General features: G+C 43.8%; 1 protein-coding gene across 1 annotated transcript in view; it reads right to left on the reverse strand.

The window, feature by feature from the left end:
* GYS2 (glycogen synthase 2) overlaps positions 1-18,653 on the reverse strand; it is a 53,596-nt gene extending 34,943 nt beyond the window's left edge. Inside the window, exons 1-4 of the mRNA XM_063134715.1 lie at positions 18,103-18,653; positions 10,503-10,684; positions 7,390-7,581; positions 5,632-5,817 (exon numbers count right to left, since the gene is read on the reverse strand). Of these exons, the coding sequence (XP_062990785.1) occupies positions 5,632-5,817; positions 7,390-7,581; positions 10,503-10,684; positions 18,103-18,223 (681 nt within the window). The 5' untranslated portion in view covers positions 18,224-18,653. The remainder of the gene's footprint in view (positions 1-5,631; positions 5,818-7,389; positions 7,582-10,502; positions 10,685-18,102) is intronic.
* Positions 18,654-23,785: the final 5,132 nt, after the last annotated feature.

The raw sequence follows: 23,785 nt of genomic DNA on the forward strand, positions 1-23,785 counted from the left end.
AGATGTTACTGTGCTCCAGGCAAAGACTACTACCAACGTTGCTTGAGCAAAGTCGGGAAGAGCTATAACTCAATGGTAGAGCACCTGTTTTGCATGCAGAAGGTCCCAGGCTCAATACCCATCATCTCCAGGTAAGTCTGGAAAATCTCCTGCCTGAAATCCTGGAGAGCTGCTGCCACCCCAGTCTATATGTCAGATGTGATGGGCAAAAGGAAAGCTCCGTCGCGTCCGCCATTTCCCCCCCAGTTTTAAAGGGCCGGGTGCGCAGGAGTGCATGATCTACAAAGGTAAGGGTTTTTTTAAAAAAAGGTTTCCCCACTCCCCCCTGGCCCCAATCTCCCCCCCCCCCATGCATCGATCTCCTCCCCTGGCTGCGATCTCCCCCCTGGCTGTGATCTCCTCCCTGCTTGGCTGCAATCTCTCCCCCTGCCCCATGCGCAGCTTCTCCCGTCTATGCTCGAGTAAGCCACACAGCCGGGAAAAGACGCGGAATGGGCTAGACCTTCCACGGTCCCAGGCTCAGCCCGGGACAGTGGAAATACCGGGCTAGTGGAGCCCATTACCCCAAGGCAAGGTAAGGTTGACCCCTGCCTAAACCCTGGATCCCCTGTGCGTCATCTGGACACACATGGGCGATCCTGGGTATCAGCCCAGGCTAACTCCTCATCTAGCAAAGCCCATAGAGAGAGCAGCATAGTGTGAAACTGCCAAACAGATTATCTATATACTAGTTACATTCCCTGTCCCTGCCCCAATGCCCCCAACCCCAGAAACATAACTCAAAAGTCCCACCACATTTAGATCAAAGGACAATTTGGCCAACTTACAAAGTTTCTTTTTGAAATGTTTTAAGGCAGCCTTCCTCAACCTGGGGCGCTCCAGATGTGTTGGACTACAACTCCCAGAATGGCATTCCGGGAGATGCAGTCCAACACATCTGGAGCACCCCAGGTTGAGGAAGGCTGTTTTAAGGACATAAGAAGAGCCCTGCTGGATCAGACCAAGGGTCCATCTACTCCAGCACTGTGTTCACACAGTGGCCAAGCAGCCATCGGCCAGGGACTAACAAAGCAGGACCTGGTGCAACAGCACCCTCCCACCCATGTTCCCCAGCAACTGGTGCACACAGGCTCACTGCCTCAAATACTAGAGATAGCACACAACCATCAGGGCTAGTAGCCATTGATAACCTTCTCCTCCAGGGATGTATCCAACCTCCTTTTAAAGCCATCCAAATTGGTGGCCATCACTACATCTTGTGGTATATGACATGTGTCAAACACAGTGATTCCCAAATGCCAAATATTGCATTATGTCCTGCTTCTGGGTCCCTGGTCGACAGCTGTTTGGCCACTGTGTGAACAGAGTGCTGGACTAGATGGGACCTTGGTCTGATCCAACAGGACTCTTCTTCTGTTTTTATGCTTCACTTAGGGAAAAGGTGCATTTAAAAACAATCCCCCAAAAGCAGCTGCGTTGGGATTGGCCCAATCACTATTAGAGTTCCACACTCTCTATCGCTCTTCTTCTTGTCCCAGTTACTTAGAAACTCACAGTGGGCACAGGCTACCCATGGATCAGCCTTCGGGTCACACCCCGGCTGTGGCACCCCGGCTGTGGAACGAGCTCCCCAGAGAGGTCCACCTGGCGCCTACACTGTACTCTTTTCATCGCCAGCTGAAGACCTTTTTATTCTCTCAGTATTTTAACACTTAATTTTAACTTAAATTTAAATTTTACTGTTCTAACTCTGTATTTTAATCTTATATCAATTTTGCTGCGTGGTTTTAATCCTGGTTGTGCTTTTGACACTGTATTTTGTATTTGTGTTTTTAACCTGTTGGTAGTTTTCTTGTGGTTTTAATTTTTGTGAACCGCCCAGAGAGCTTCGGCTATTGGGCGGTATAAAAATGTAATAAATAAATAAATAAATAAATAAATAAATAAAATGTAGGGATGTGAAGTCTGGGGGGCAGGAATGAGGGGGGAGGACCAAAAAAATTAGGAATATTTTTCCCCAGGTATTGTTTCTTTTAAATTGGGAGGAGGGAGGAGAAAAGTGTTTCCAAATTTATCTGCATTTTCTCCCATTTTTTTCTGTCCCCGCCCCCTGGGCCTTCCGATTACACTGCATTGTGGTCTTTGGTCCTTTTCAGACCCTCCTTACTTCTTTATAAGATGTATTGCTTGCTTTTCATGATAAAAGAATCTTCTGTGTGTGTGTGTGTGTGTGTGTGTGTGTGTGTGTGTCCCCGATTTGTGAACTGATTGAGGTGCACTTTTCAAGAAAGACAAATGCAAAGCAAAACGATTCTGAGCGCTTATCTTGAAAACAGTAAGCAAAGAAGCTTGCAAACGCAACTGCGCTTCAAATGCAGGAAATCACGACATGATGTGCCCTTTCAAAAGATCAAAACAAACTAACTTGCCCAGGGGTCTTGGGAGTCTTTTAGTACTCAACAAATCACTTGCTTGACCTTAATGGTCTTCTACCATTAGAGAGACAACTGCGAGGAAATCTCTTACAGATCTTCGTAGTCTGTGTAATGACTTGTACCAGAGATCAACCCGCCTCCCTCTCATTGAGCTTTTGGGCCAGGGTGACCTTTTCACAGCCAAGGATGCCCTCATTAAGACAGCTGATCTCTCGCTGAATGTTAGCATTTGTTGGAAAGAGATTTAATGCGCTGTAAGTATCTGCAGAACGGCAGCAACAAAAACAACGGGCATCATTTCCTGTATTAGTACCCTTTAAATGTCAGCCATCCCATGCGGGGGCCATCTATGATCTGTGGAATCTCGTTAGCTTTCCCCAACCCCATTAAAGTTGCCTTGATGGGATTAATAGTACATTTTATACTTTAGAGAGGAAAAGCCAACTTCAGAATTCTTGGAGGACATTCTGGTCTTCAGACCAGTCACTTCAAAAACTGTGTGCCATCAGGGAATGGTTAGTGACATGAGAGAGATAAACTAATTGAATAATGACAGCTTCCAGTGAATCAAAAGAACATGAGAAGAGCCGTGCTGGATCAGACCAAGGTCAATCATAGAATAGCGGAGTTGGAAGGGGCCTACAAGGCCATCGAGTCCAACCCCCTGCTCAATGCTGGAATCCACCCTAAAGCATCCCTGACAGATGGTTGTCCAACTGCCTCTTGAAGGCTTCTAGTGTGGGAGAGCCCACCACCTCCCTAGGTAACTGATTCCATTGTCGTACTGCTCTAACAGTCAGGAAGTTTTTCCTGATGTCCAGCTGGAATCTGGCGTCCTTTAACTTGAGCCCGTTCTGCACTCTGGGAGGAGTGCAGGACAACATTGTGTTCACACAGCGCCCACAGGAAACCCACAAGTAGAAAGAGTACCTTCCTGCCCAAGAGTACCATCGGAGCCTGCTTCAGTTGGACACCCCCCCCCCCCACAGGGCTAACTGCCATCTTCACCCTGTGGGGAAGAAGGAGGAGCTGTTGCTTTGCCCCTCCATTGGGAGATGAGAGGACGGAGCAGGGCCTTCCCACCAGCCTAAACTGTCTCCTTAATTTCTTTTTATTTTCTCCCTCTTCCCTCCCCATCCACTTTTCCTTGTGCGTCTTGTCTTTTTTAGAATGTAAGCCTGAGGGCAGAGACTGTCTTCTTTATTGATAAATTTTAAGCCACTCCGAGAGCCTTTTGGCTGAGGTGCGGGATAAAAATACTCTAAATAAATAAAATAAATAAATATAAGTTCTTCAGCAACTGGTGTACATACTGGTGGCCATCACCACATCTTAGGATAATAAATTCCATGGTTTACCTATGTGCTGTGTGAAGACGTCCTTCCTTTTATCTGCCCTGAACCTCCCACCAATCAGTTTCATGGGATGACCCCATTGGGTTCTAGTATGATGGGAGAGGGAGAAAAATGTCTCCCTATACACGTTCTCCACCCCACGCACAATTTTGAACACCTCTATCATGTCTCTTTTCTAAGCTGAACGGTCCCAGGTGTTATAACCTTTCCTCACAGGAAGGTGTTTCCAAAGCACTTATCCTGGCTACACTTCTGGATTCAACCGCATATGTCGAGCATTGCACCAACCCTTTAAAAAACGTTTGGCATAAAATTCCAGCACTAATTTAGTAAAGGACAGTAAATTGTATAATGTGATTCTTTATGTTGTTTTGCAATTATTTATTGCTTTTTGTGTTGACTGTATTTTGACTTTTTATTTATTATTATTATTATTAATAATAATAATAATAATAATAATAATAATAATAATAATAATAATAATCAGAAATCCATTTCATATCCCTGGTTTAGACCACTAGAAGCAAAACAAAATGAAAACATTTACAAACCAAAAAGTCAAATTAGATAAGGTTGCCATTCTATTGAGTCTGCCTTTTTTTTAAAAAAAAAAGGGGCGGGGGTAGTAAACATATATGTGTGATCAGCTGCATGGTAGGTCAGCATTGACATTTACTGGGAAACTTGACAATATTTTTTTATTCTTGTGAGGCAGATAATATTTTCCGTTTACCTCTACAAAAAAATGTTATGATTGTCAAATCAATCTGCTTGATCAATAATAACTCAGGAGTTATTGCGGATATTTTTTTCCTTTCTTTTAAAAGTATTCCTATAGTTAGTTTCATTAGGGCTGTGCACCACCATCCCAAACAGCTTTGGAGGCCAGTTCGGGGGGCAGTGGGTGACTATTGACCCAGATCAGGCTGAAGTGCTCTAAAGTGCTTTGGATCTTATCCACTGAGGCCTCATCTGGTATTAATCCATATTCAGCCCGAAGCAGCCCGAAGCGGCCCACTTTGGCTCAGGATTCGGATCTGGAACCGAAGCTGTGCACAGCCCTAATTTTCATTGCGTTGTGTAACTTTTTAGTCTTACATTTAGCATTGATCTGCTGCCTTATGGTTTATGTTTATATATATATATATATATATATATATATATATATATATAATGCATTTTGATGTTGCCTAGGGTGACCATATGACTGGATTTGCCCAGATTTGTCCGGGGTTTTGATGACAAATCCGGATTTCTCCAAAGAGCAGCTCTAATGGGAATTAACAAAAATGCTTATAACTCCGTCATTTTTTAAGATAAAGACATGAAACTTGGCACGATGGTAGCTCTTAGGAAGGGCTTTAGTCATACCAAATTGAAACAGTTCCGTTCATCCACTGATTTTTTAGGAATTTTTTTAAAATTGAGGATTTTAATTTTTTTAAAAAAATGTTATTTTTAAAGATAAAGAGATGAAACTTGGCTGCATGATTGCTCTTAACAAGGACTTTAGCTATGCCAAGTTTGAAACAGATCTGTCCATCCATTGAGTTTTAGGATTTTTTAAAAAAAAGTTTGAGGTTTTAAAATTATTTTTTAAATATAATTTTAACATGGCGACCATGTTGTCCTTCTTTTTGGTTTCCAAAATATGGTCACCCTAATGTTGCCTGCTGAAAGTGTAAGGAAAATGGGCAGAAACTTGTAGAGTTCGCAAATATACCAGAGCAAAGCAAAGTGGGAAGAGCAGACCTAAAAGGGCATCATGGTTTTAGGATAGTTGGTAGAATTTACGGTACCATCTGGGCAGAAGGGAGAGGAGGGCGATGCCACCTTCTTACCTGGTCCAGGTGGTTGTAGAAGTCTATACTTGCTGCACATAAGTATCTCCCCAACAGTGTAGCATGAGTTGTGAAGATTGTTGCAATGGGGACCTTCCTGGATCGACAAAGGATCAGCCCAGGTCCTGCTTGCCATTCGTGGAAGTGAGCAATGATATTGGGCTTCTCTTCAAATTGATCAGCGAGCTGCAAAGAGATTTTTTTTTTTTAGAATGATACATTGTTTGATCTGCTTGATTTCATATCTCACCTTTCTGCAAATTTAAGGACGCAACCTTATACAAGTTTAGACAGAAAAAACCTCCTACATCTCCCAGCATGCCCCAGCCAGCTGTTCTGGCTGAGGCATGCTGGGACTTGTAGGACTTTCCCCCCTGTCTAAACATGCATACAATTGCTCCCTAAAGAATCAAGCCAATTAGAGGCATACTACATACATACATTCTAATCCTGTTTTATTAAATACTTCCCACCAGGCTTGCCACTAGCATGAGGCATACTGATAGAAAGATTTTAGGCACTGATTGATTGATTGATTGATTGATTAAATTGGTGATTATTGCCAGGAAGCCCCAGTAACACTAATGCCTTTCCTCTACCACCATCCAACACTGGGTGGCTCGTTCTGTGAACCACCATTTTAAATTCCCCATAATGCCCCTGACATAGGAATCCAAGGAATTGTGGGAAATTTAAAAGAGCTGCTTGCTGCTGCTACCAGGTAGGCCAGCAGGCAGGTTCCCACTGATGGTTAGGGTGACCATATGAAAAGGAGGACATGGCTTCTGTATCTTTAACAGTTGTATTGAAAAGGGAAGTTCAGCAGGTGTCATTTGTATATATGGAGAACCTGGTGAAATTTCCTCTTCATCACACCAGTTAAGCTGCAGGTGCCCTGCCCTCTTTTAAATCTGGTCACTGTTGTATAGCTCCTGCAGCTTTAACTGTGGTGATGAAGAGGGAATTTCACCAGGTTCTCCATATATACAAATGACACTTGCTGAAAACCCCCCTTTCTATGCAACTGTTAAAGATACAGGAGCCCTGTCCTCCATTTCATATGGTCACCCTACTGATGGTAGGGTGTCCCACCAAAAGGCACTTTGCTAAGTACCCCTTCAAACTGGGTTAAAAGTTCCCCCACGATGGCCCTTGATATCAAAAGCTTGAGTGAATAGGACGGACTTACCAGGTGCCTGATTCTATTAATGAAGCCACCAGGCCAATATCCCTAGAGAGGGAATTTCAGAGATGGGATACCAACAGAGAGCTTCGGCTATTGGGCGGTATAAAAATGTAATAAATAAATAAATAAATAAATAAATAAATAAACACAGCACAGGTCCTTTCAGGAGTAGATACCAAGCTTGCTTCTGACAGTGGGGGCAACTGGAGAAGCACCGTGGATTGTGGCCTTAATTGTTGGGCAGCTTTATATGTGTGGAGGGAATCCTTCAGATGCAAAGTCCTTTATGAGGTGAAATTCCCTCTTCATCACATCCGTTAAAGCTGCAAGAGCCCTGCCTTCTTTTGTATCTGGTCACTCTAGTATAGCTCCTGCAGTTTTAACTGTTGTGATGAAGAGGGGATTTCACCAGGGGCTGCATGCATACAAATGGCACCTGCTGAAATTCCCTTTTCTATATAGCTGTTAAAGATACAGGAGATCTGTCCTCCTTTCCATATGGTCACCCTAGTCGATTAAGAGAGCAAATGCATCATATGCCCAGTGCAACATGCAAGCTTTAGTCACAATACCTCTTTCAAGAACCAGGCAGTTAACGATCCAAAGATGAGTGCGTCATTTGCTTCTCGGTCATGGTAAGGGATTCCAATGTGGCTTGCATCCCAGAATTCCCCTTTCCATTTGTCCAGATTCCAAGCCACCGATCCTATATCGAACAGCACCACGTACGGGCTCCCTTCTATCAGCCACCTGCCAAAATACACCTGTTAAAGGGAGGGCAGAAGTGTTAGGGCCAAACCACTGGGTTGCTATGAGTGCACTCGCTCCTCAAGCCACAGAAATCATCATTACCAATTCCTTACCTCAGTGATTCCCTAGTGATATGTCAGAACCAGCCAAGGGTGGTTCAAACATTTGGCTAAATTGTGAGGTTAGCACAATTTAGGAGTCCACCTATATCTCTTGTGCTTTTAAAGACTCCCATAACACACTAACACTCATTGGTTGAGTAAAGATTGTTTGTTGTGTGGAACCATGGGTTATTGTGCTGTCTGAACCCAGGACATTTTCCACAGGGTGGCTTGTTAACTGTCATCCATGAACCTTACTGGCTTGTGACCTAGGACAAATCACCATATCTTGGCCTAATTTGCTCTGCACAATTTAACATTTATTTGTTTAGTCCATTTATGTGTTACCTTTCCTCCCTGGATATCAAGGAAGTGAGCACTAAAGCAGTCACCCATCCAGGAAGTGACCAGTCCAGACCTGCTTAGCTTCAGCAGAGTGGCTGCATCACATGCCTTTAGACCAGGAGCGGGGAAGTTGCAGCCCTCCAGATGTTGTTAGACAAGACTCTTGTTCATGCATTGGTTATTTCTCGGTTGGACTACTGCAACCTTCTTCTCACTGGCCTTCCTTCTTCTCACATCAGTCCGTTGGTTTCTGTTCACCACTCTGCTGCTAAGATCATCTTCTTGGCTCGCCGCTCTGACCATGTTACTCCACTTCTGAAATCTCTTCATTGGCTTCCAATTCACTTCAGAATCCAATATAAACTTCTCCTGTTGACCTACAAAGCTTTTCACTGTCTAGCTCCTTCCTATCTCTCCTCTCTCATCTCACACTATTGCCCCGCTCGTGCTCTTCGCTCCTCTGATGCCATGTTTCTCACCTGCCCAAGGGTCTCTACTTCCCTTGCTTGGCTTCGTCCATTTTCTTCCGCTGCCCCTTACTCCTGGAACGCTCTTCCAAAACATTTGAGAACTACAAGTTCAATTGCAGTTTTAAAGCTCAAGCTAAAAACCTTTCTTTTTCCTAAAGCTTTTAAAACTTGATTTTGCTCTGACTTTATACTGTTCGTTTTACCCTACCCAGTGCCTGTTTGGTGCATTTTCTTCCCCTCCTTTTGTTTTATTATGATTTTATTAGAATGTAAGCCTATGCGGCAGGGTCTTGCTATTTACTGTTTTACTCTGTACAGCACCATGTACATTGATGGTGCTATATAAAATAATAATAATAATAATAATAATAATAATAATAATAATAATAATAATAATAATAATAGGCATGTTGATGGGAATTGTGGCCCCAAAACAACAGGAGAGCCACAAGTTTCTCATCCGTAGTCACACATTGCTCAGGGTTGGCATGAGGATAAGTTGGAACACTAATGTGTGTCATCGTGAACTCCTTTGAAGATGGGAGATATACAAATGTGATATGTGAATAAGTTAGAGTTAGGAACAGGACTATGGACACATGCACCAAAGAAAGAGCAACTAAAATGATGGAGAGGCTGGAGCAACTCCCCTACGAGGGAAGGTTACAACAGCTGGGATGGTTTAGTTTGGAAAATAGGTGATTAAGGGAGACATATTAGAGGTGTACAACGTCATGTATGATGTGGAGAAAGTGGATGGGGAGACCTTTTTCTCCCTCTCTCATAATACTAGAACCCAGTAGGGTCATCCCATGAAACTGATTCGTAGGAGATTCAGGACAGATAAAACTTCTTCACACAGCACATAGGTAAACTATGGAATTTATTATCCTAAGATGTGGTGATGGTCACCAATATGGATGGCTTTAAAGGGGGGTTGGGTAAATTATTGGAGGAGAAGGCTATCAATGGCTACTAGTCCTGAAGGCTATGTGGTACCTCCAGGAGCAGAGGCAGTAAACCTATGTACACTTATGGCTTGAAGTAGTATTTAATACATTTTTTTGGTACATTTCTTTTCCTAGGTTTAAAATGTATATGTTTCTTAAATTTTATAAGGCCATGTTGAGGCCCAGTATTGGGCAAAAGGCGGGATACAAATAAATAAATAAATAAATAATGTTCATTAATTCATTAATTCATTCATTCCTTGAATATATAAAACAGTAAAACCATCTAAATTTCAAAGTACGCGGATGCATTATTATTCTGAAAGAATGTTAAATTATAACGATGATTCAACACTTTAAAAAAAAGATTTATCCCCACTTCTTTTCATCATAAATAAACCCAATGCAGCTCACAAAGTAAAAACATACAGTGTATAAAACTATGTAAACCCACAATATCAAACAACAATTCCTAAGACAAAATAACAGAGGAAGAATGTTAACATAACGAGTTAAGGGGTGGGGAATCAACCAATAAATGAAAATAATGCAAAAATGCATTTTCTAGATATTTACAGGATGCCACTAAAATGTAAAATGGCACATCTACTGGTAAAATTCTTTCCCCCCTTTAACTCTTACTTCTTTACGCCCAACGTTAGTTTTTGTATTTACTGGCTTTTTTTGCCACAAGTTGGCCAAATACAGAAATGACACAAGAGTCCAGTGAGTCAGGTTAAGGTCATATTGTGTCGATAAAACCTGACTGTATTATTTGGAGACTGGAAAACTAAGACTCAAATCCCATTAAGACGACTTGCAGATAAATGACTCTTAAAACTTGTAATTGGATAAACAGGTTCCTTTCTTAAAAATAACCTGTAATGAATTGACTTTGCTGTACTAACACCTGTGCAAACTGTGGGGGGGAAGGCGATTGAGTCTTGCCTACAGTAAATTTGACTGAGACTAGTGTGTCCGGCAGAAAGACAAGAGCATTAACGGAACCAATTAATCTCCTCAGAGCCAGCTTAGTTGCCTCAGGAAACAAAAGGAAGATCCCATTTACCTGACACCCATTGGCCCTCATGGTATCCATTGCCCTCATCACTGCTGCACTGGGAGGGTCACACACTTCCACCTGGGTCTTCACGTTGTGCTCGAAATAAGGACCAATGAGAAAGTAGTTTTCCCCCCATTCGTCCAAGGTGATTTTGGCTTTGGTCTGAATCACCGTATAGATGCCGCCAACTGGAAGAGAATAAGCAAAACAAATAAGTTCCAAAAGGAGTAACTATGTCGGTTTACCTCAGCCAAAACACATAAGATGTAACTATATTTTGAATCCAGGGTGCGTCCAGATGAGGCCTTTATGGCGCCGTCACCCTGTCTCATTCATGAACTTTTAAGGAGGCGGGGAGAGATGACATTGTCTTCCTCCCATAAGCCTTCAGTGTTTTCCACCGCTTCTTCCATTTTTTTTTTTTTTTACCACAGAAATTCCGTCAAGGAGAAAAAGACAGAATAGCTCCACAATAGCTTTCAATTGCTAGTGCTAGGAGCCATCAGAATGGAAGAACCCTTAAACTGGTTTAACTTTAATCTCCTCTCTCCAGGGAACTGAGCATTCTGGTGTATGTTAAATATCAGAATTCTCAAAGAAGCTTTTTGGGAATATGTTTCCAGCTCTAATGAAGGTCATTTTATGGCTTTATTTAGAGATCCTCCAGTTGTTGTTTTTTTAATTTGGGGGAACGCTTTGACTTATCTCCCAAGGAGTTTGGGGGTGTTGTTGTTTTAGGGTGGTCATAGGCACATAATGCCAGCAAAAGTGGGAGAGCCATTTCAGCTACTTTTGGGGTGAGGGGATGAACTCAAAAGTGGGGGGAAACACAAAACTCACAAATGTTTCTTCTCACTCATCCACACTGGTGATCACCATTAAAAACATCCTTGTAATGCCCTGGGATGATGACACATGCATAGAATCACACCCTAACACTGGTGAGCCAGTGTGGTGTAGCGGCTAAAGTGTTGGGCTGGGAGTTGGAAGATGCAGGTTCTAATCCCCACTCGGCCATGGAAGCTCACTGGGTGACTTTGGGCCAGTCACAGACTCTCAGCCCAGCCTACCTCCAGTTCCTTGGAGGAAAAAAGATGGGATATAAATGCAATAATAAATTAATAAATAAAATATAGCATCTTTCAAGAGCATTATGAAGATTTTAAAATGGCAGCTGGCAGGATAGAGGACTTGAGGGAGCGCTAGCATGTCTTCTGCCTCTGACCTTCAAATTAACTGTACCCTCATGCAAAGGAGGACGTTGCCATCAAAAACCAGGCAAAAAGTAGTCTTTTTAAAAACCTTTTACCCAGCCCATGCCTTCCCTCCACCACCATCCCCCCAGGCTGCAACCACACTCTAAATCACTTTCACGATCGGTACTAGTGACAGACAAGTGATACAAAATTATGCATAGTGTGGAGAAAGTGGATAGGAAGATGTTTTTCCCTCTCCCATAATACTAAAATCTGGGGGCATCCCATGAAGCTGAAAGGTGGGAGATTCAGGACAGGCAAAAGGAAGGACTTCTTCACAGAGAGCACAGTCAGACTATGGAATTCACTTCCACAAGATGTAGTAATTCGGGTGGCTTTAAAAGGAGATTGGACAAATTCATGGAGGATAAAGCTATCAATGGCTACTTAGGCCACAGCTAGACCTAAGGTTTATCCTGGGATCATCCAGGGTTCGCCCCTGCCTGAGCACTGGATCCCCTGTGTGTCACCTAGATGAACAGGTTTGACCCCTGGACGATCCAGGGATAAACCTTAGGTCTAGCTATGGCCCCAGATTGGATTTAACAAAATCTATGCATTCCTACTCCTAGGTTATCACTAAGTAATCTTCATATTACTTCAGAAGAGCCTTCAGCGTGGTGGCCCCCTCCTATGGAATTCCCTGCCTCTGGAAGTCAGGCAGGCGCCAACTTTGTATTCCTTTCGGCGCCTCCTGAAAACGTCATTATTCCAGGAAGCCTTTCCTTAATGACCAGCCACGGTGTACTGTAACTTGAGCCCATTATTCCGTGTCCTGCACTCTGGGAGGATCGAGAAGAGATCCTGGCCCTCCTCTCTGTGACAACCTTTCAAGTAATTGAAGAGTGCTATCATGTCTCCCCTCAATCTTCTCTTCTCCAGGCTAAACATGCCCAGTTCTTTCACTGCTATGAGTTGGGGGCAGGAAATCCCCGCGCCAGGAGAGAGCAAGAGGTTTCCAAATAGTCATCTGGATACTGGGGCACCCCCTCCTCGTGGCTTCCGGCAACCAAGCACCGGTCACCATCCACCAGGATCAACCCAGGATTGAGGTCACATGTTGGAAGGGCTGCGGTGACCATGCTTCTTAAGTAAAATACAGGATAACTCCCTGTCTTTTCCAAAGCAGAGCTTTGGGGAAAAGCCCTGTGGTGGCTGCAAAGCAGCGGCTGTATCATATAACCAACACAGTGCCAATTCAAAGCCACCACAGGGCTTAGGCCATAGTTAGATGGGGCAATATCCCAGGGATCGCCCCAGGATCGTTCCTGTTTGTTCACATGATGCACAGGGCATCCTGGAAGCAAGGAGGGATGATCCTTCCACTTCCCCAGGATTTTGCCCTTTGCTTCCAGCCCAGTTTTTCAATGGTCCCAGAATGATCCTGAGACAGCAGAATGTGTGGCCAGGCATTGCGGGTTGTCCCAGCTCCTCGCGAGTAACCACGAGGAGCCGGGCACAGGGCTCCTGGGGGTGGGGTGGGGGAGGTGGAGGTGTTTTTTTTAAAAAAAAATACTCACGATTTTCGCACGAGCGCTTGTGCACTCCTCATTTCAAAAATAAATTCAAAATGGTGACCGCGATGTCACGCGCCGCGTGTAGACCATGGCGACGATCTCGCAATCATAAAATCGCAAGATCGTTGCCCTACTACCCGCCTCGTCTAGCTGAGGCCTTAGAAGACATATAGACAGAACCAAGAAGTCCTCCCAGACAGCCATAATGACGGAAGTGTAACAAGGAGGGAAATTGCTAGCAGCACACCTGGAAGTCGGGGACAACAGAGTGCATCGATGAGCTGGAAGGTGGGAGTGCTATTACTTTGCCTTATGATGTTTTATCCCAATTCCTTTTATCCCTCTTTGCCCCCGAGTCCATCTTGCCACCCAGAATGGGGCAGGTTGCACCAGAGTCTTAGACAGAAGCTTATTAGCCCCTTTTGAAAATCCACATGCCACCAAGTTCAGATGCCAGCGGAGTGACTGAAGTGCATCGTAATGCTCAGAACAAGATTACTGTGTCATGATCTATTTCTGAAAGCTCAAGATGGTGTCTCGGAAGCCAACACTGGCCAGTTTTGAGCAGCGTGATCCTTGCTGATAGCTTATGCTGAAGCTAATGGGCAGCCACGACCCTCGACAATAAGTTGAACGCAGCTTACAAAGAATTAGGTTGGTTCCAGACACTGCTTCTTAGAGTGACTGTAATGAGGAGACAGACCCACTAAACGGGAAGTTGCTTCTGCATTCCCAGCACCTTGAGCTGATCCTCTCAGTCACAATGCAGTGTGTGGGTCCCAGCAGAGCAGGACTGGAGTTTGGGGACAGGTTGCTGTGCAGCTTTAGTAAGGCCCCTATGCTGGGAATGCTGGATCACATCAAAGGTTCGTCCAATGCAGCTTTCTGTTAGCCACACTGCCAACCAGATGCTGGAAGCTCAGACAGAATATAAGTCAACAGTTCAACCCTGCTGATCGCCTTCCAGCAACCAGCATTCAGAGGATGATGATGATGATGATGACGATTTTCATTTCTATACCATCCAATGAAAAGGAGGACAGGGCTCCTGTATCTTTAACAGTTGTATTGAAAAGGGAATTTCAGCAGCTGTCATTTGTATATATGGAGAACCTGGTGAAATTTCCTCTTCATCACAACAGTTAAAGCTGCAGGTGCCCTGCCCTCTTTTAAATCTGGTCACTCTAGTATAGCTCCTGCAGCTTTAACTGTTGTGATAAAGAGGGAATTTCACCAGGTTCCCCATATATACAAATGACACCTGCTGAAATTCCCTTTTCAATACAGCAGTTAAAAATACAGGAGCCCTGTCCTCCTTTTCATAGGGTCACCCTATTGTAGACTGATGTTGCTTTCAGGATAAGGCTGCCTGTATTCTTCCTGGCTTGGTTGCTGCTCAACCTCTATATCAGGGGTGCTGAACCTCTTTTGGCCTGAAGGCCCAAATTTCATTTCGGAGAAGCCCTCGGGAGGCATGTTCCAGTGATGAGTGGGGCCAAAGGCAAAAGCTGCAGGAGCCCTGCCCTGTTTTGTTTCTAGTCACTCTAGTATAGCTCCTGGAGCTTGAACTGTTGTGATGAAGAGGGGATTTCACCAGATGCTGCATGTATTCAAATGTTGGAATTCCCTTTCCTAAACAACTGTTAAAGATACCTGGAGCCCTGTCCTCCTTTCCATATGGTCACCCTACACCTGGAGAACTCTGCAGGGGACAGATTGGGGATGCAGGAGGGCCAGATTTGTCTCCCAGACCTGCAGACCTGTTATACAAATATAATATTAGACAGATAGATAGAAAAATAGATAGACAGACATGCACACGCACACACGATGATTACAATGGGCATCATAAATCTCCAATAGTACCTGTTTCTCCAGTATCTCCAGTATATGTACATCCCTAAGATCATCTTCAGGGATCCTTCCCCGTGAGCTACCAGGACAAGGGCCTTTTCTGCTGTGGCACCCCGGCTGTGGAATGAGCTCCCTAGAGAGATTCGCCTGGCATCTACATTGGACTCTGCCCGGCGCCAGGTGAAGACCTTTTTATTTTCCCAGCGTTTTGCCATTTTATCATCCTGGTCTTTTAACTCTCTTTTAAATCTGTATTTTAAATCTGTATTTTAAATCTCTAAAATCTCTGCATTGCTGCTCGGTTTTATTCTGGTTGTACTCTTATATTGTAGTTTTATATTGTGATTTAAGTTTCCTTATTTTATACTTCCAAGTTGTACTGTATGCTTTTAATTTTTTGTGAACCGCCCAGAGAGCTTTGGCTATTGGGAGGTATAGTAATAAATACGTAAATAAACTGGTCGTTGCTGTTTTTTAATGTTTTTAAATTTTACATGTTTTATTTTTTAATGTTTTTAACCTTTGTAAACTACCCAGGGAGCTCTGGCTACGGAGCGGTATAGAAATAATAATAATAAAGGCTGCTCAGGTTCAAGTTACAGGAAGCCAGATTCCAGCTGGACATCAGGAAAAACTTCCGGACTGTTAGAGCAGTACGACAATGGAATCAGTTACCTAGGGAGGTTGTGGGCTCTCCCACACTAGAGGCATTCAAGAGGCAGCTGGACAGCCATCTATCAGGGATGCTTTAGGGTGGATTCCTGCATTGAGCAGGGGGTTGGACTCGATGGCCTTGTGGACCCCTTCCAACTCCGCTATTCTATGATTCTATGATCCCTTTTCTGAGGTCAATATTAACCCTCTAGTTTCAGCCACTGTGATTTGAGAGGCCATCCTAATATTTGTCCTCCCGAGGTTAAGATTTCAACGATTACAAACTACGCTCTCAACTAATCTTCTCTTTATCTTCAGCCTCTCATAGAGGAAAAGAGGTGAGGTCAATCATTTACTTATGGGTAACTCATTTACGCTATTAAATTCGAGGGGTTGACGTTCCCCAGCTCACCTTAGGCTGTTTTGTGGAATACAAACAGTCCCTTGGCCTTTTAAATGTGCAGCTGCTCTATAAATGGAGCAACATGGATGTATTGATCACATTTTTGAGTTGCCCAGGACCACGTGGTCCTGGCTTTTATTCTCGCAACAATAGAGTGACCATATGAAAAGGAGGACAGCGCTCCTGTATCTTTAATAGCTGTATTGAAAAGGGAAATTCAGCAGGTGACATTTGTACGCATGCAGCACCTGGTGAAATTCCCTCTTCATTACAACAGCTAAAGCTGCAGGAGCTTTGCCCTCTTTTGTGTCTGGTCACTCTAGTATAGTTCGTGCAGCTTTAACGGTGGTGATGAAGAGGGGATTTCGCCAGGTGCTGCATGCATACAAATGATACCTGATGAAATTCTCTTTATATACAACTGTTAAAGATACAGGAGCCCTGTCTTCCTTTCCGTATGGTCAACCTACTCTCACCTATTGGGCCTGGTCAGACAACACACTAAGCCATGGTTAGGCCAGTAACCCTTTTGCAACAAATGGTCAGTGAGGGTGTTTAAACCATGGTTATGTAGCCACCATGGTTAGGAATGTTTCACACAACACACTGAGCCAGATCTACACCAAGCAGGACATGACACTTTCAAAACGGTTTGAAAACTGTACATGAGTGTGTCTTGTGCCCCACCAGTTGTCACTATTTTTATAAACCGTTTTAAAGCAGCAATGTAGATCCTGCCCAAGTCATGGTTCACATGACATGCTAAGTCACAATGGTTAGCTCAAAATGCATAACCATCAAGGTTTAGCATGTTGTCTGAAAGGGGCCAATGATAACTCCGCCCATTTCCCTTCACTACCTGCTTCTTCAAGTTGGGATGGCTGCTAGGGTTTGCAAGACAAGAGCATACGGGGGTTACATTCTCTTGGTGTAACCTGTTGTGTGTGTGGGGGACATGCCTAAAGTGAGTGAGGCCAGAGCCAAACATGAGCTGGGCCACCCCCTTTCTCTCAGACACCCTCTTCTCTGTCTCCCTCCCTCCCGCCCCCACAGTAGGGACATATCACTCTTGAGTTCTGAACTGGTTGCTTGCAGAGGGCTATCAAAATTAGGGTGAATCTGCAGAGTCAAAATTTGCCCACCTCTGTAGTTCTTTTCAATGTCTACCATCCCATGTTTGCAAACTAAGAAGTCAGCGAAGTGACTCTGAGACAGAGTTGAAATCTATTTGGTGGGGCAGGACCCTGAAGTAAATATTCTCCAGATCTACATTCCCTATTATGGGCCCAGTAGTTTTATTTGTTTTCAGGGAGGGGTGCGAAGAAATGAAAAACTAACGCATTTGATGTTTATCACTTTAAATTCCGTCGCCAAGATGAACGTGGTTCCAAAGTTACACACGTCACATCAAAGGTAAAACTTGGAAGGGCAAAAGTGTTCACAATTCAAAATGTGAGTGTGCCTTCCAAAGTTTCGTTGAGTTCCCTAATTTGTGCGAAATTTTCGTTTTGCCTGTGCTCTGAGCACATACAGTGTAGATTTCCCCCAAACTCCTCAGAAGCCCATGAATTGGTGCGAGCATTTTTAAGCAGGTTTGATCCCTTCAATGGTTTTTCACTTTTACACACTAGCAAACAACACACATGTTATATACCCTGATTGCATAAGCAACGGCAGACCGAAATTCAACATGGCCCCGTAAAGCTCCACACATCCATCTTGTGTTTGGGTAGGGGAGTTTTGTTCAAATCGAAAACAATTTCTTAATCCCCATACCTTTATGAGCACAACTGCCTGCTTTTCAACAAACATTGTTTTTCTCCAATACTTAATTCATAATATTTCTACCCATGCCCCCATCACTAATGCAGCGAGAAAGAAAATGCCTCCAGCAGCTTATAGACAAAAACAGGCATACAAACCTTTATTAGTGACTTCCCAAGACACTTCAAACAGTAATAAATCCTCGACAGGAAGGTCTTCATCTTCCCACTGAGGAAGCCCATTGAGGGAGGTGACCGAGAGAGATCGTACCAGAGGCATTGGAGATTCTGGAGTTTCCCCTTGTGCTGCACAACGCAGTCCCACAAACCTTTATACAGGTTTTTGTTGCTGCTGCTGCTGTTGTTAAAAGTTTATTTTTCTTGCTGCTGGCTGGTTGATCTCCTTATTTGCACTAGGAAGATGAAGAGAAAAACAGAGGCCGGCTCGCCCCCCAAACCGAGAAATTTCAAGAAGAAGCAAAATTTGCCTGAATAACTCGACAGCAAAGAGGTTTTAAAAACCCAGCCTTCAAATTGGCTCAGCCAAATCCCACAAGCTGACTCGAAGAGGCTGCTGTTCTTACTGCTGGCTGGGGGAGGTGGGGAATCCCAAGCGGAGAAAACAGGCCTGGGATCAGTCGAAAATCTCCCTCCGACTTGTCACTCACAGCCTTTGAAAGCCCCCTGCCTCGGGAATAAGTGAAACAGCTCTCAATGGCCTTAACCCAATCCCCCATGGGGAGGATCCAGTCTTTAATGCCACTTGGTTTATGCCCTGCCCATGGGCGTTGTTTAACCCTTGCATAACCTACTTTCACTGGGTTTGCACAACACGACAAGACCCCGAGCAGGAGTTGGATAAGCAATCAGGGCCTGCAAGCACTACGGCTGATTGAGGGATAGCTACGCCACCATGACCCACGGCATGTGGTCTGAACAAAGTCACTGAAAGATTCATCCAGGTCCGCCCTATTCCACCATCTAGTTTTATAAACTTCCACCATTTCAGTCATTCTTTCCCCCTTCCTGCACTTCTAAGCTGAAAGACTCCAACTGTTCTTTTTAGGAAAGATGATCCCTTCTAATTAAATGGAGGCCAGTCAAAACAAAACAAAACCCTGTGGCCAGTTAATCTGATTTAATGGCGACACAAGCAGCCTCTGGGTAGGGTGGCCTTATGCCCTGTCCTTTACAGAGGCTAGTCCTCTCCCTTTGAATGGCTGTCAGAGAACAGTCCTCTGTTTGAAGCTGTCCTGTATTTCAAATCTGCACAAATCTGCTATAAAGATCAAGAAGGGAGAGCAGACAGGAAGCCTTGGAGCCTGTCTTGACGAGGGGTTTGCCCTGGAGTGGATTTGGAGTAGTGGCAGGTTTAGGGTGACCAAATGAAAAGGAGGACAGGGCTCCTGTATCTTTAACAGTTGCATAGAAAAGGGAGTTTCAGTAGGGGTCATTTGTATATATGGGGAACCTGGAGAAATTCCCTCTTCATCACTGCAGTTAAAGCTGCAAGAGCTATACTAGAGTGACCAGATTTTAAAAGAGCAGGACTCCTGCAGCTTTAACTGTTGTGATAAAGAGGAAATTTCCCCAGGTTCCCCATATATACAAATGGCACCAGCTGAAATTCCTTTTTCTATGCAACTCTTAAAGACATAGGAGCCCTGTCCTCCTTTTCATATGGTCACCCTAGGCAGGTTATCTATATGAGCAGCCACCATCCCGAAGCCATCCAGGAGCAAACCCTCTAAACTCTGCTTACCCCAACATTTTTAAGCGGATGCGTGCCACAGCCGATGGCGCCCCCTGGTAGCAGGACACGGAATAATGGGCTCAACTTACAGGAAGCCAGATTCTGGCTGGACATCAGGAAAAACTTCCTGACAGTGCAGTACGGCAATCGAACCAGTTACCTAGGGAGGTTGTGGGCTCTCCCACACTAGAGGCCTTCAAGAGGCAGCTGGACAACCACCTGTCAGGTATGCTTTAAGGTAGATTCCTGCATTGAGCAGGGGGTTGGACTTGATGGCCTTATAGGCCCCTTCCAACTCTACTATTCTATGATTCTATGATTGGTCACCACCAACTGGAGGAGGGCCGGTTCAGGTGCTGCGTGTCCCTCTCTTCCTCCCCCTTCAGCTGCCCCATTGCTCCCCCATTTTTTATTTTTTAATCTGTAGATGTGAATGTTTGTGTCTATAGATTAAAGTGTCTGGCCCAGCAGCGGCAGCAGCAACTCCACATTGGTGCAGATGCTTCGAGGGAGCCCCAATGCGGAAGCCATACAGCACTATCAAGACGGAGCCTTGAAGTTGCCCATCAACAGCAACTGGACAGCAGACTGAGCAGGCACACAGATCACCCGGTCACAGACATTGCCATTATGACGAGATGTGTTGTATTTCTATTTAAATTGTAGCAATTATCTATTAAATCATAGCAATCCAACTTTGCATCTATACATATAAATAAGCCTATGCAAATTTATGCAAATCCATAACCTTTTTGGGAGGGTTGCATAAGCAGCCACCTATTCAGTGGAGGTGGATGGGTTATTCGGACTTGTCTAACATCAATGGCTATCGTTGGCTTTAATCAATGGGTGCAGTAGGGCTTAATTCTGTGTATGCTTCTGTGTAAGATACCTGAGCCTCATGTGGTGCAGAGCGGTAAAGCAGCAGTTTCTGCAGCTGAAACTCTCCCCATGGCCTGAGTTTGATCCCAGCGGAAGGTGGTTTCAGACAGCTGGCTCGGGTCAACTCAGCCTTCCATCTTCCCAAGGTTGGTAAAATGAGTACCCAGTTAGCTGGTGGAAAGGTAATAATGGCTGGGGAAGGCAATGGCAAACCACCCCGCTATAAGGCCTGCCAAGAAAATGTCAGCGAAAGCTGGCATCCCTCCAAGAGTCAGTAATGACTCAGTGTTTGCACGAGAGGTTCCTTTCCTTCCTTTCCAAGATACCTGGACACCTTTAAGGCTCTCTTTGTATCCACACTGACTATTTATTTAACTCATATCCTGCCATTCCACGACAGATAGCCTTGAAGGTGGGTAACAACACTAAAATATAAAATTGTAACAAAATATAAACACAAGTCAGTTAAAACACAATCAATTAAAAAGAAACAAACATCACCCACTAGTTAAAACCTACTTCAGAATACAGCTTAAGAGCCAAAAGTCTGTCTGAATAAAAACACGTTTACCAGCTGGCAGAAAGGCATGAAATATGGGGTTAGGGTGGCGTCCTTTGGCACGGAGTTCCAGAGCCTGGAAGAGCCGCTGAGAAGATCCTCTCTGGCATTCCTGGTGCCTCTGATAGTGGGAGAACATAGGGAGCACTCCCACCCCACCCCACTTTGTAAAGTCTGCATTCGCAGAATGTCATACACTCAGCTGTGAACTGCCACTGTTCAGGCTTCCTAGATTTTTCTGCAAAACTCTCATATCCCGTAAAAGAGGTACAAGGGTTGTACATACAGTCTGAACAGGCTTCCTGATCATTGTCTTTCTCCCTGGATTTGCTACTTCTTCATCATCAGAGAGTGTTTCTTTCTTTTCTTTCCCATAATTTTGTACCTTTGCTTCCAATTACTCATTCACCTTCAGCAAATTGGGTCATACTTATTAGGATGTGTGTGTGACCATAAGGAACCAATTGTGCAACTCCAATGTTTATTTATTTTATTTTAAAAAAAAACCCCAGCAAGAATCAGACTACATTACTTTGAGAAGCCGTAAACATGGGGAATTTTTACCCAGGCAGTGAGGAACAAAATCAAAATGAACATGATGAAATGCAACAAGAGTACTGGTGGAGAAGCACGGGGTCCCTCTAGCGGGCTATGGATGAATTCATTAATTCTCTTTGACTCTCAGTAGAATAGTTAAGGCAAGGTTTTCAGGGTATATATTTAGAATTCAAGAATTAGCACTGAGGTTTAAGGATGGTGCTAAACTTGCCCTCCCTCTTTGCCATTTCCCAATTGAAATCAGCCCCCACCCCCTGAAGTTGTTATCAATCCTGCTGGTGGGGGGAAATGCATAAATAGGGTGACCCTATGAAAAGGAGAACAGGGCTCCTGTAACTTTAACAATTGCATAGAAAAGGGAATTTCAGCAGGTGACATTTGTATATATGGAGAACCTGGTGAAATTCCCTCTTCATCACAACAGTTAAAGCTGCAGGAGCTATACTAGAGTGGCCAGGTACAAAAGAGGGCATGCACCTGCAGCTTTAACTATTGTAATGAAGGGGGATTTCACCAGGTTATCCATATATACAAAGGACACCTGCTAAAATTCCCTTTTCAATACAACTGTTAAAGATACAGGAGCCCTGTCCTCCTTTTCATATGGTCACCCCACATAACACAGCTCTCCAGCAGTGCTAATAGGAACTGGGTGTGTCTTAGCCTGGCCATATGTCTTCTTTTACAGTCCTCTATTTGAAGGGCTGCAAGAGGACTGTCCCTTATTTGAAGGTGTCCTCTAGTTGAAGGTCAAATTCCAGTTTAAAGAACCGTAAGTACTATTGCCCATCAAACAGTTTGCAGCTGAACAGTTGGTTCCCTGTAAACACACTTCATGGAGAGAGAAAAAACAAATGTAACTAAAGGTTTAGCTTAACTAAAGGTGTACAGAGACTTTTAAATGTTATTTTGTTAAATTTAACAAACACTGGCCTAATCTACATCAAGCAGGATATTGCACTATGAAAATGGGATATAAAAGGCAGGAGCCACACCAAGCAGGATATAGCGGTATGAAAATGATATATGGTATGTGTCATTTATTTATTTATTTATTATTGCATTTATATCCCACCTTTTCCCCCTCCAAGGAACCCAAAGTGGCGTACATAATCTTCCTTCTCTCCATTTTATCCTCACAACAACAACCCTGTGAGGTAGGTTGGGCTGAGCGGCTGTGACTGGCCCAAAGTCACCCAGTGGGTTTCCATGGGCCCCAACAGTTGTCAGTGCACTTCAATACCACTATAAAGCAGTAGTGTGGCTCCTGTAGGGTGACCATATGAAAAGGAGGACAGGGCTCCTGTATCTTTAATAATTGCATAGAAAAGGGAATTTCAGCAGGTGTCATTTGTATATATGGAGAACGTGGTGAAATTCCCTCTTCATCACAACAGTTAAAGCTGCAGGAGCCCTGCCCTCTTTTAAATCTGGTCACAGTATAGCTGCAGTATAGCTCCTGCAGCTTTAACTGTTATGATGAAGAGGGAATTTCACCAGGTGCTACATGCATACAAATGACACCTACTGAAATTCCCGTTTCTATGCAACTGTTAAAGATACAGGAGCCCAGTCCTCCTTTTCATATGGTCACTCTAGGCTCCTGCCTTTTATATACCGTTTTTATGCTGCTTTCATAGTGCAATATCCTGCTTGGTGTAGATTAGGCCAGAAACTACCATTCTGAGCAATAACTGAACTGGGTTACTTTCAACTGTGGGTGTCTCTTAATCCCTTCATGGTTTGTTTATGGGCAGTAGTTACTGGCACACCATTTAACTTTAGCATGCACTTGTGTTTATAAAGGTGTACAAAGACTTTTTTTCTGTTCATATTTCCTTTTGTCCTAATTTGCAATTAATTGCATTTATTTAATTAAAGTTGACATTTTTTGAGAGCAAAAATAAAACTTTTAGTATTGCTATAGATGATAGTGTATTTTTTTTTAAGTAACAACAACAAGCTTTATGGACATAAATAAACCCTTGACTTTGAATTATAGTACACACACATGCATACATACATACACACACACACACACACACACACACGGGCCAGAAATTCACTGGTGCCTCTTCTGCTGCTGTTTT

This window comes from Elgaria multicarinata, chromosome 9, assembly GCF_023053635.1.
Source record: "Elgaria multicarinata webbii isolate HBS135686 ecotype San Diego chromosome 9, rElgMul1.1.pri, whole genome shotgun sequence".
Lineage (NCBI taxonomy): Eukaryota > Metazoa > Chordata > Lepidosauria > Squamata > Anguidae > Elgaria > Elgaria multicarinata.